Source organism: Nerophis lumbriciformis, linkage group LG22 (assembly GCF_033978685.3).
Source record: "Nerophis lumbriciformis linkage group LG22, RoL_Nlum_v2.1, whole genome shotgun sequence".
Classification (NCBI taxonomy): domain Eukaryota; kingdom Metazoa; phylum Chordata; class Actinopteri; order Syngnathiformes; family Syngnathidae; genus Nerophis; species Nerophis lumbriciformis.
Window position 1 is genome coordinate 42,924,959 of NC_084569.2, and position 13,171 is coordinate 42,938,129.

The window sequence follows — 13,171 nt, forward strand, 5'->3', positions numbered from 1 at the left end:
ATGTGTTGGTGGTATGACTACTTGAGTCTATTTGGTATGACTACTTGAGTCTATTTGGTATGACTACTTGAGTCTACATGTGTTGGTGGTGTGACTACTTGAGTCTATTTGGTATGACTACTTGAGTCTACATGTGTTGGTGGTGTGACTACTTGAGTCTATTTGGTATGACTACTTGAGTCTACATGTGTTGGTGGTATGACTACTTGAGTCTATTTGGTATGACTACTTGAGTCTACATGTGTTGGTGGTATGACTACTTGAGTCTATTTGGTATGACTACTTGAGTCTATTTGGTATGACTACTTGAGTCTATTTGGTATGACTACTTGAGTCTACATGTGTTGGTGGTATGACTACTTGAGTCTATTTGGTATGACTACTTCAGTCTATTTGGTATGACTACTTGAGTCTACATGTGTTGGTGGTATGACTACTTGAGTCTATTTGGTATGACTACTTGAGTCTACATGTGTTGGTGGTATGACTACTTGAGTCTATTTGGTATGACTACTTGAGTCTATTTGGTATGACTACTTGAGTCTACATGTGTTGGTGGTGTGACTACTTGAGTCTATTTGGTATGACTACTTGAGTCTACATGTGTTGGTGGTGTGACTACTTGAGTCTATTTGGTATGACTACTTGAGTCTACATGTGTTGGTGGTATGACTACTTGAGTCTATTTGGTATGACTACTTGAGTCTACATGTGTTGGTGGTATGACTACTTGAGTCTATTTGGTATGACTACTTGAGTCTATTTGGTATGACTACTTGAGTCTATTTGGTATGACTACTTGAGTCTACATGTGTTGGTGGTATGACTACTTGAGTCTATTTGGTATGACTACTTCAGTCTATTTGGTATGACTACTTGAGTCTACATGTGTTGGTGGTATGACTACTTGAGTCTATTTGGTATGACTACTTGAGTCTACATGTGTTGGTGGTATGACTACTTGAGTCTATTTGGTATGACTACTTGAGTCTACATGTGTTGGTGGTATGACTACTTGAGTCTATTTGGTATGACTACTTCAGTCTATTTGGTATGACTACTTGAGTCTACATGTGTTGGTGGTATGACTACTTCAGTCTATTTGGTATGACTACTTGAGTCTATTTGGTATGACTACTTGAGTCTATTTGGTATGACTACTTGAGTCTATTTGGTATGACTACTTGAGTACTTGGCCGCTCACTTTGGTCAGCGTAGTTCCTGGACTTCAGCTCCAGTTGTTTCCCTTGCAGTTCCAGGAAGTCCACCTGGACCTGCAGCTCCTTCTTCTCTGCTTCCAGAACATCTTCAAACTCTATGAATTTCTGACACAACAAAGTCTGGAATCACCATTTTGTTTTGTGTTTATAGTCAACAAATTGTTTTGTGTTTATAGTCAACAAATTGTTTTGTGTTTATAGTCAACAAATTGTTTTGTGTTTATAGTCAACAAATTGTTTTGTGTTTATAGTCAACAAATTGTTTTGTGTTTATAGTCAACAAATTGTTTTGTGTTTATAGTCAACAAATTGTTTTGTGTTTATAGTCAACAAATTGTTTTGTGTTTATAGTCAACAAATTGTTTTGTGTTTATAGTCAACAAATTGTTTTGTGTTTATAGTCAACAAATTGTTTTGTGTTTATAGTCAACAAATTGAAAACATGTCAATAAAGATGTTTAGTTGCAAAATAGGACAAATGAAACATCAACTTGCAAACCGTGGATCAAAGCCTTCTTAATGCTATCTGCCTGTGTGCTCCAGTGATAATAATACTTGAATGATGATACGTAAGAAGTGCTGTAATGGAGCGGCTCCACACTGTGTATGGAGACACTGCATTTGTCAGCAATGGCGGTTACGCACTTTTTCTTCAAAAATGGTCCGATACTGCTCGGTGGTGGATGGTAGTATTTTGTCAAGCATATGATTTCACTCACTGCTTCAACGGGAATAAATCAACCTTATTGTCTTATTTCAACTCTTTTCCTTCTCAGACGTATCTCTTTTGTGAACGTCTGCAGAGACAGCCCTGATTGTGTGACATCATCTTCTTATTCCACATGCAATTGACCCTCAACATTCCAAACACAATATGAAACGTTTTTTTTAAATAACATTAAGGCTGCAGCTAATGATTATTTTTCTATCGATTAATCTATAGATTATTTTTTTCGATTAATCGGTTAATCTATAGATTATTTTTTTCGATTAATCTATAGATTATTTTTCCTTTTACCGATTATATTTTTAATTTAAAATGAAGATGAAAAAATAAATGTTGGCCAGTTTTTTCAAAAGGCATGACTTTTATATACAAAAAAAAAAGTATGGCCACTCAGTCAACATTGACAACAACATGACAAAATATTCTGTAACAATGTAAACATTTAAAACTTTTAACATTTAACAAAATTAAAAGTAGCTTATTTGCTTTTTAATGTGCAAATATAAAAGTAAACATCCAGTGCAAATCTTAATATTCTGCAATAGTATAAGCATTTCTAAAGTAAAAGTATTGCTTATTTTGCTTTAAAATGTGCAAAAATAAAGATAAACATCCAATACAAAAAAGTGCAAAAGGAAATATTCTGTAACAGTGTAAACATTTCAACAAAAGTAAAAGTATTGCTTATTTTGCTTAATAACACAACAATGATAGTATGATTAAAGTGAAAGTTAATTGTTGGTTTGTACATAGTATATGTAACTGTTAATGTTGTAAAAGGTATTTGCACAACTAATTAACGTTAGCGTTAAAGAGGAGCGCGTCTTTGTAAACACTGAACAGGCACGCCAAACGCGCCTCTCAGAGCGAAACAGTGTTTTAGTTTATGAATTTACAACGCAGATACAAATGACACATTCATGATTTTGTGTAATGATGACAACGTATACTCACGCGGACGATTGACTTGTTGATGGTGATGGCAAGAACGCTGTCGGGTGTTTTCTTTTCAAATGTTCCTTCATAACCGTTGTGCTGCTATGATAGGCCATTTTCGCTCGACACAGTGTGCATACAACAACTGTCAAGTGTTTTGCTTTTTTCGCTGTGCTTATCCCACACTTGAAGGGATGTACCAATGCTGAATGTGGCTTCTGGATTTCACTCAAAAGACCAGAGCGTAGTTACTTTTTCCTTTTATTTTCCTTTAGTTTGCAACAGTTTTTCCAACGAAGAAACAGCTTCTTTTTTCTTCTTTAGTCTTTTTAGCAGTCTTTAGCAGTGTTAGTAGACTTTAGTTTCTTTAGCTGTCATTAGCTGTCTTTAGTAGCCTTTAGTAGCCTTTAGCTTCTTTAGTAGGTGAAAAACCTTTAAGGACAAAACACCACAAGATTAACATGCTGTAAAAAATCAATCAATGATCAATCCCATAATTTACAACTATTAATTAGCTATCAAACTCTTAACCATTAAACAAGTGCAAGAAAATGGACACATCTTTTCCCTTTAACTTAAAACAGATTTTAAATAAATTGTCTCAACATAAATGCACCAAGATACATATAAAATACATTTAACACCAGAAACACAATAGATAAATGCAACAGAAAACCCAATATGCAAATACATAAATACCTAACCAATTAACCACCTATTTAGATACATATTTAAAATCCATATTCAATATAAATATATTATTAATTTAGCAGTGAAACACTCAATCTTAAACGCCGTCTACTGGTAGAAAAATGCCCCTTTTTCTACGCCCTCACCAACACAGTTAAATCCAACACTTTAAATTGAGCGACTTCACCCTCCTGATGAAGCAAACTGCTCCAACATTTATCAAACTAAGCAAAGAATATCAACACTAAACAACAGTTACATAACACACTGTGTGTATTTAGCCTCCAGACTAAGCACGCTACATGCACACAACCCCCCCCCACCCCCCATCTCACCAGCGCAACAGGTGCGCCACACCCACGAAGAGAAATATTAAATCTTACATACTTTTGGCACAACTCTGGGTTATCTGTAATGAACTAAACCTTTTTCCACTCTGCGCTGGCGTCTTTTGTACTCCTTGATTTGACACAGCGGTCTAATTACCGGGCTCGCGCACCAGCAGATGAGACAGGAGCGCGCCGCATTATACCTGCGCGCGAACGTAAACTGATCGGCTCTGATTTTATAAGCCGACTGGCCCAAATAATGCCGAATTATATACATTTCCTGGGGTTGCCTAGGTGAATAGGGATGCGGATGTGCTCTAAGATAAAATATCATTTTATTAAGTGGGGTTTGGCTGGTTGCTAAACAGCCACGGTTGCGAGCTCGCGCATCAGCTGACGAGACAGCTGTTCGCCGCTACAACATTATTAGGCTGTTTATTGAAATACTCCCACACTTTTGACGACTTTTGGCGTGCTTTTTTTCCCTCGCTCGCACCGCTCGCATCATCTGCTTTGCGCTCCGCCATGACGGCAGTGTGACGTAAATATGCGACGCGTCGACGCATAAAAACGACGTCGACGTATTTACGTAACCGATGACGTCGACTACGTCGACGCGTCGTTTCAGCCTTAAATAACATTTCTCAAATGTATTACCGTATTTTTCCGAGTATAAGTCGCTTCGGAGTATAAGTCGCACCGGCCCAAAATGCATAATAAAGAAGGAAAAAACCATATATAAGTCGCACTGGAGTATAAGTCGCATTTTTGGGGGAAATGTATTTGATAAAAGCCAACAGCAAGAATAGACATTTGAAAGGCAATTTAAAATAAATAAAGAATAGTGAACAACAGGCTGAATAAGTGTACGTTATATGAGGCATAAATAACCAACTGGTATGTTAACGTAACATATTATGGTAAGAGTCATTCAACATATAGAACATGCTATACAATCTGTCACTAAATCCCATGAAATCTTATACGTCTAGTCTCTTACGGGAATGACATCAATAATATTATAATGTGTTGATCATTTCACACATAAGTCAGTCGCTCCTGAGTAGAAGTCGCACCCCCGGCCAAACTATGAAAAAAACTGCCACAAATAGTCCGAAAAATACGGTATGCATAAAAAACTAAAAAATGACATGTACATAAGTATTCATCGTCAATACTTAGTTGATGCACCTTTGGCAGCGATTACACCTCAAGTCTTTTTCAACACCAAACTTGGCACACCTATCTTTGGACAGTCTGGCCATTTCCTCTTTGCAGCACCTCTCAAGCTCCATCACGTTGGATGGCAAGTGTTGCTTTTCATCCAGGATGTCTCTGGACATTGCTGCATTCATCTTAGTCTCATCAGGGAGGTGACCAAGACCATGGTCACTCTGTCACAACTACAGCATTCCTCTGTGGAGAACCTTCCAGAAGGACAATCCACCAATCAGGCCAGTATGGTAGAGTGACCAGACTGAGACATTTCTCAGTCAAAAGTTTGCCAAAATGCACCTGAAAGACTCTCAGACATGAGAAAGTGAATCCTCTGGTCTGATGGGACAAAGATTGAAATCTTTGGCGTGAATGTTTGGAGGAAAGCAGACACCGCTCACCACCTGGACCATACCATCCCTACATGGTGGTGGCAGCATCATGCTGTGGGGATGCTTCTCAGCGACAAGAACTGGGTGACTAGTCAGGATAGAGGGAAAGATGAATGCAGCAATGTGCAGAGACATCCTGGATGAAAACCAACACTTGCCATCCAACCTGATGGAGCTTGAGAGGAATGGTTGAAGGTGTTCAAAGATAGGTGTGCCAAGGTGGTGGCATGGTGTTCAAAGATAGGTGTGCCAAGCTGGTGGCATGGTGTTCAAAGATAGGTGTGCCAAGGTGGTGGCATGGCGTTCAAAGATAGGTGTGCCAGGCTGGTGGCATGGTGTTCAAGGACAGGTGTGCCAAGGTGGTGGCATGGTGTTCAAAGATAGGTGTGCCAAGGTGGTGGCATGGTGTTCAAAGATAGGTGTGCCAAGGTGGTGGCATGGTGTTCAAAGATAGGTGTGCCAAGGTGGTGGCATGGTGTTCAAAGATAGGTGTGCCAAGCTGGTGGCATGGTGTTCAAAGATAGGTGTGCCAAGGTGGTGGCATGGTGTTCAAAGATAGGTGTGCCAAGGTGGTGGCATGGTGTTCAAAGATAGGTGTGCCAAGGTGGTGGCATGGTGTTCAAAGATAGGTGTGCCAAGGTGGTGGCATGGTGTTGAAAAAGACTTGCTGGCAAAAGTGGATCAAGTAAGTATTGAGCAGAGGCTGTCAGTAGTCATGTCTTTAGTTGTAATATATTTACACAATTATTAAAAAACATTTTCACATTGTCTTAATGGGATGTTGTGTGTAGAATATTGTGTAGCTAAAATACACATTGTCATTATGGGATGTTGTGTGTAAGATGTTGTGTAGCAAAAATACAAACGTTTGTACATTATGAGTGGGACTAGTTGATACATTATGAGTGGGACTAGGTCTAGGTGATACATTATGAGTGGGACTAGGCCTAGGTGATACATTATGAGTGGGACTAGGTGATACATTATGAGTGGGACTAGGTGATACATTATGAGTGGGACTAGGTGATACATTATGAGTGGGACTAGGTGATACATTATGAGTGGGACTAGGCTAGGTGATACATTATGAGTGGCACTAGGTCTAGGTGATACATTATGAGTGGGACTAGGTCTAGATGATACATTATGAGTGGGACTAGGTGATACATTATGAGTGGGACTAGGCCTAGGTGATACATTATGAGTGGCACTAGGTCTAGGTGATACATTATGAGTGGGACTAGGCCTAGGTGATACATTATGAGTGGCACTAGGTCTAGGTGATACATTATGAGTGGGACTAGGTCTAGATGATACATTATGAGTGGGACTAGGTCTAGCTGATACATTATGAGTTGGACTAGGTCTAGATGATACATTATGAGTTGGACTACATCTAGGTGATACATTATGAGTGGGACTAGGTCTAGATGATACATTATGAGTTGGACTACGTCTAGGTGATACATTATGAGTTGGACTACGTCTAGGTGATACATTATGAGTTGGACTACGTCTAGGTGATACATTATGAGTTGGACTACGTCTAGGTGATACATTATGAGTTGGACTGAGTTGTTTGGGGGTATCCATAATAAGTTTTTATTAACACGATGAGTCGGGTGTTTCTTGACCTCCGCGGCCGAATCCCTGAGGCCAACTCACCCAACTCCTAGGGTTGGTTCTAACCCAGGTTAAGAACCACTGGTCTATGTGATACAAATATGATGGACTTGTGTCATGTGTCATCAGGAAGTAAACACACGTATGCAGATGTTTAGTTACTTAGGCAGATGTTTAGTCACTTAGGCAGATGTTTAGTCACTTATGCAGATGTTTAGTCACTTAGGCAGATGTTTAGTCACTTAGGCAGATGTTTAGTCACTTAGGCAGATGTTTAGTCACTTAGGCAGATGTTTAGTTACTTAGGCAGATGTTTAGTCACTTAGGCAGATGTTTAGTCACTTATGCAGATGTTTAGTCACTTAGGCAGATGTTTAGTTACTTAGGCAGATGTTTAGTCACTTAGGCAGATGTTTAGTCACTTAGGCAGATGTTTAGTCACTTAGGCAGATGTTTAGTTACTTAGGCAGATGTTTAGTCACTTAGGCAGATGTTTAGTCACTTAGGCAGATGTTTAGTCACTTATGCAGATGTTTAGTCACTTAGGCAGATGTTTAGTTACTTAGGCAGATGTTTAGTCACTTATGCAGATGTTTAGTCACTTAGGCAGATGTTTAGTTACTTAGGCAGATGTTTAGTCACTTAGGCAGATGTTTAGTTACTTAGGCAGATGTTTAGTCACTTAGGCAGATGTTTAGTCACTTAGGCAGATGTTTAGTTACTTAGGCAGATGTTTAGTCACTTAGGCAGATGTTTAGTTACTTAGGCAGATGTTTAGTCACTTAGGCAGATGTTTAGGAGCCTCGTGAGGTGAAAATGTAATTTGGTGCTGCGCTCCTGTTTCTATTGAGCAAGACAGCAGTAGTTCCAACCTCACCCAGCACATGGAACACACCTGGAGAAGCGGGTGGAGAAGAAGCAGGTGGAGAAGAAGAAACAAATGGAGAAGAAGCAAGTGGAGAAGAAACAGGTGAAGAACAAGAAGCAAATGGAGAAGAAGCAAGTGGAGAAGAAGCAGGTGGAGAAGAAGCAGAGAAGAAGCAGGTGGAGAAGAAGCAAGTGGAGAAGAAGCAGGTGGAGAAGAAGCAGGTGGAGAAGAAGCAGAGAAGAAGCAGGTGGAGAAGAAGCAAGTGGAGAAGAAGCAGGTGGAGAAGAAGCAGGTGGAGAAGAAGCAGAGAAGAAGCAAGGGAGAAGAAGCAGGTGGAGAAGAAGCAAGTGGAGAAGAAGCAGGTGGAGAAGAAGCAGGTGGAGAAGAAGCAGGTGGAGAAGAAGCAGGTGGAGAAGGAGCAGGTGGAGAAGTAGGAGAAGAAGCAGGAGGAGAAGAAGCAGGAGGAGAAGAAGCAGGAGGAGAAGAAGCAGGTGGAAAAGAAGCAGGTGGAGAAGAAGCAGGTGGAGAAGAAGCAAGTGGAGAAGAAGCAGGAGGAGAAGAAGCAGGAGGAGAAGAAGCAGGTGGAAAAGAAGCAGGTGGAGAAGAAGCAGGTGGAGAAGAAGCAAGTGGAGAAGAAGCAGGAGGAGAAGAAGCAGGTGGAGAAGCAGCAGGTGGAGAAGAAGCAAGTGGAGAAGAAGCAGGTGGAGAAGAAGCAGGTGGAGAAGACGAAGCAGGTGGAGAAGCAGCAGGTGGAGAAGCAAGTGGGTGTATGACTCACCTCCTCCGCCTGCTTGCGCAGCGCCTTCTCCCTCTCGTACTGCGTGATGAGCTGCTCGTTGTCCTCCTTCAGCAGCTCCAGCTCCACCTCGTGCTCCTGGTTCTCCGTCAGCACGGCGTCCAGGTTCTCCAGCACGTTGACCACCAGCGGCATCAGCTCCTTCACCACCTCCTCGTCGTAGCTGCGGATCAACCTCTCCAACTCCCGGTAGATGCTGCTGGCCAGGCCCGACACGCGCTCAGACATCACGCTGCCGGAGCCGTAGTCGTCCTGGTACACCACCTCCTCCATCTGCAGATCCATCATCCTAGCTCGGAGAAACCTGCAGGTAGTCCTGCTCCTGATACACCACCTCCTAGTCCTAGTCCTGCTAGACCACCTCCTAGTCCTGCTCCTGGTAGACCACCTCCTAGTCCTAGTCCTGGTAGACCACCTCCTAGTCCTAGTCCTGGTAGACCACCTCCTAGTCCTAGTCCTGGTAGCGCCCTTGGTCTATGTGCAGCTCCATGATGGTGTAAGAATGGCGTCTCCTCCTTCAGCCGCTGTGACTAGTCCTAGATCCTAGATCCTAGATCCTAGGCCCTCATGCCTTCGCCGCACCTGCCTCTCAGCAGCAGCCGCCATGGAGCGCGGCCATCGCGGGCCGGACCACCAAACCACTAATCCACCGCGCCACCAAGGAAGCGTTGAAGCGTGAATAGAAGGCCGGATACGAGCAAGAGTTTTCCGGGCGCGGCCAGGCGAGTCAGGCGGGGATGGCGCTGCTTCTCTCGGCTGTGGACGCGCCAGCCAGCTGAGCGGCTGCGGGTGACGTCACGACGCCTGCATCCAGTTGGCGCAGCGCACCGGAAATGGAATGAAGATTACAAATTAAAACACACTTTTGTTTTGGGGATTTTGGAAGCGTGAAAAACCTCCCGTTTGTTGCGTATTTGCTCCTGAGGCAACTGACGTCTAAAAGTATTCTTACAAAACCTGATGGCAACAAAGAAATATTTCAACTTACATGTTTTGATAAAAGCCCGTTTCCGCCACTAACCCAATTGTAAATCCGAATTATTTATGAGAGACCACGTCATAATTATGAAATGACAGTTATAAGATAAGACATTCTTAATGAGATATGACTTTTCATCTAATCATTTCGATTTATTTTTTTGATGTCACAATCATGGCTTTATATTTCCTAATTAAGACTTACAAGTGCGGTATATTTTGTGGCTTCCTTATTCTTTATTTAAAAATGCAGTTTGCGATCACTGGAGCTGCCACTTTTTCACTTCGTGCTAATTGTTCCTGTTAGTCACCACTTTCACTTTAAAGGCACAAACCGGAAGTAGACTATCTCACAATGTGCTTGACCTAAGAAGTGCGGAGTGATGGACGTCATAATGACCATGCATTATTATTATCTACACGCGGCCTCTGATCAAAGCCAGATAGTCATTTTCAAATCATTCAGTGATGGAAACACGTCTTCTATGTTCAAATAAAAAATAGTGGGGTCATGATCTGTGGTCTTAGTGATCACTATCTAACCTTCTGCACCCGCAAAATAGCTCAACCCAAAGCCAATGGCCACATAACAGCCCAATCCAGATCCCTTCAAAATACTCCAGTGATCATTTCAACTTAAAATGAGATGAGTGGGACTGGTCTCCTGTGCTCGCCAGAAACCTGGTCCATGTTGCGTGGGATGGTTTCAAAACAGCCATCCTAAAGATACTAAATGACATATCCCGTGAAAACAGTCAGGATCAAAGCCCGCTCGGAACCATGGATGAATCCGGACCTACTAGCTGCCATAAAAGACAGAGACAGAAAATACTCCGTATACCAAAAGTGTAAAACAGAAGTAGATAAACAACCCAATAATAACAACCTCAAATCACTCCTTTCAACTCTCAAAAAGCAATGCAATAAATTAAGAAATAAGTCAACTAACCTGACTAAATCCTTAAAAAAAAAAATTACATTAACGACCAATCTGGTGCCCTAGGCAAGATTTTAGGTGGCGCCCCCCCACATCGGCAGTGAAGTGTATATACTCACAAGAACCCGAATAGCTTTGTCTTTCACCTTTTTTTTTTACTTACAACTATACCTAATATATAAAGGGGTGGAAAAGTGACTATTACCTGCAGGGCAAACATTAGCTAACCAGAAGGCAATAACAATGTAAACAAAAAACACCTGCTTAAAAGATCTAATACAAATGTCCCTGAGGAATGTAAGGTGGGAGTACTGTAATTACCTAACGTTACATTATTATTTTCCATAACAATTTAGCCCCCTCCACAATATTAACCCGACGTTAAAACAGAACTAGCTATTTATTGATTAGCAATTGCCGACTCATGTAACATTAGCTTAATGCTAAAAAGCCAGGTTACTATCACATTCTGTAACAGACAAATAATTTCATGTAGGCTAACGTTACCTACCTGCTACCTCTGTCTTTTCTCGTTTCTCCTCCTCTTCTTTTCTCTTTTTTCTTCCCTGGGCACCTGACAGTTTTGGCCGTTTTGACATCTTGTGTTGATTTTTTGATGTGGTGACGTCCAAAAAGAGTCATGATACAGGAAGGGAGGGGGCGCACCGTGCGGGGGGAGGAGGGGGGGAATAATGTTGTAACAAATAATATTTCTATTAAATAGGCTTTACTTTGCATTTTAATTAACGTGAGATAATTTTTTTGTATTTAGAAATCATAGTACCAACTTTTTTCTTTTTTTTTTTTCTCCAACATTTGTGGCACTGGCGTGGCGCCCCCTGATGGACGGCGCCCTTAGCATTTGCCTATACGGCCTATGCCACGGGCCGGCCCTGTTAACGACAAAATAGAGGAAAACACAAATAAGCCACGTGAGCTCTGGAAAATTCTCAACAAGCAGCTTCCTGGTTGCAGCCAGGAACTTCAAACCAGACTCACCAACATCAGCATCAAGGAGGGTGACTCCCTCATTACAGACAAAATGGAGGTAGCAAGCAGACTTAACGCCTTTTTCACCAGCATAGCCACAACTATTGTCAACAAGCTGTCCCACCACTCTGGTGGCTTTGGTGTAGAACACATTAAAGCCTTCTACAGAAAGCTAGGAGTATCCAACAATGATTTCAAATTAGAAATGGTCTCAGCTGATGAGGTGATTAAAAAATTGAGCGCGCTCCACCCAAACAAGGCCACCGGCCTTGACAATATCCCCTCCAGATTCCTCAGGGACTCTGCCTTCATCATTGCCCCAATCATCACGCACATAATAAACCTCTCAATTACACAAGGCCAAGTACCAAAAGATTTTAAGATAGCAAGAGTAACTCCCCTCTTTAAAAATGGAAGCAAATTGGAACCTGGCAACTACCGACCTGTTTCTATTCTCAGTTCCATTTCCAAAGTCATGGAAAAAATAGTTTGTGAACAGGTCGATAGTTACCTTGCCACTAATAAACTCATGTACAAATTACAATCCTGCTTCAGAACTAACCACTCCACTGACACATGCCTTCTCTATCTGACTTCAGAACTAACCACTCCACTGACACATGCCTTCTCTATCTGACGTCAGAACTAACCACTCCACTGACACATGCCTTCTCTATCTGACTTCAGAACTAACCACTCCACTGACACATGCCTTCTCTATCTGACTTCAGAACTAACCACTCCACTGACACATGCCATCTCTATCTGACTTCAGAACTAACCACTCCACTGACACATGCCTTCTCTATCTGACTTCAGAACTAACCACTCCACTGACACATGCCTTCTCTATCTGACTTCAGAACTAACCACTCCACTGACACATGCCTTCTCTATCTGACTTCAGAACTAACCACTCCACTGACACATGCCTTCTCTATCTGACTTCAGAACTAACCACTCCACTGACACATGCCTTCTCTATCTGACTTCAGAACTAACCACTCCACTGACACATGCCTTCTCTATCTGACTTCAGAACTAACCACTCCACTGACACATGCCTTCTCTATCTGACTTCAGAACTAACCACTCCACTGACACATGCCTTCTCTATCTGACTTCAGAACTAACCACTCCACTGACACATGCCTTCTCTATCTGACTTCAGAACTAACCACTCCACTGACACATGCCTTCTCTATCTGACTTCAGAACTTACCACTCCACTGACACATGCCTTCTCTATCTGACTTCAGAACTAACCACTCCACTGACACGTACCTTCTCTATCTGACTTCAGAACTAACCACTCCACTGACACATGCCTTCTCTATCTGACTTCAGAACTAACCACTCCACTGACACATGCCTTCTCTATCTGACTTCAGAACTAACCACTCCACTGACACATGCCTTCTCTATCTGACTTCAGAACTAACCACTCCACTGACACATGCCTTCTCTATC

At 41.9% G+C, this 13,171-nt stretch overlaps 1 protein-coding gene across 7 annotated transcripts in view; it reads right to left on the reverse strand.

Moving 5' to 3' along the window:
• Nucleotides 1-9,580, reverse strand: part of mapk8ip3 (mitogen-activated protein kinase 8 interacting protein 3) — a 95,884-nt gene extending 86,304 nt beyond the window's left edge. For 2 of the 7 annotated variants that reach the window (XM_072915740.1, XM_072915734.1), the window contains exons 1-3: nucleotides 9,155-9,579; nucleotides 8,779-9,112; nucleotides 1,205-1,325 (exon numbers count right to left, since the gene is read on the reverse strand). In XM_072915740.1, coding sequence (XP_072771841.1) covers nucleotides 1,205-1,325; nucleotides 8,779-9,084 — 427 coding nt within the window. In that variant the 5' untranslated portion in view covers nucleotides 9,085-9,112; nucleotides 9,155-9,579. Of the gene's footprint in view, nucleotides 1-1,204; nucleotides 1,326-8,778 lie in introns of all 7 variants that reach the window. The other 5 variants (XM_072915737.1, XM_072915738.1, XM_072915739.1 and 2 more) reach the window with 4 other exon arrangements.
• Nucleotides 9,581-13,171: the final 3,591 nt, after the last annotated feature.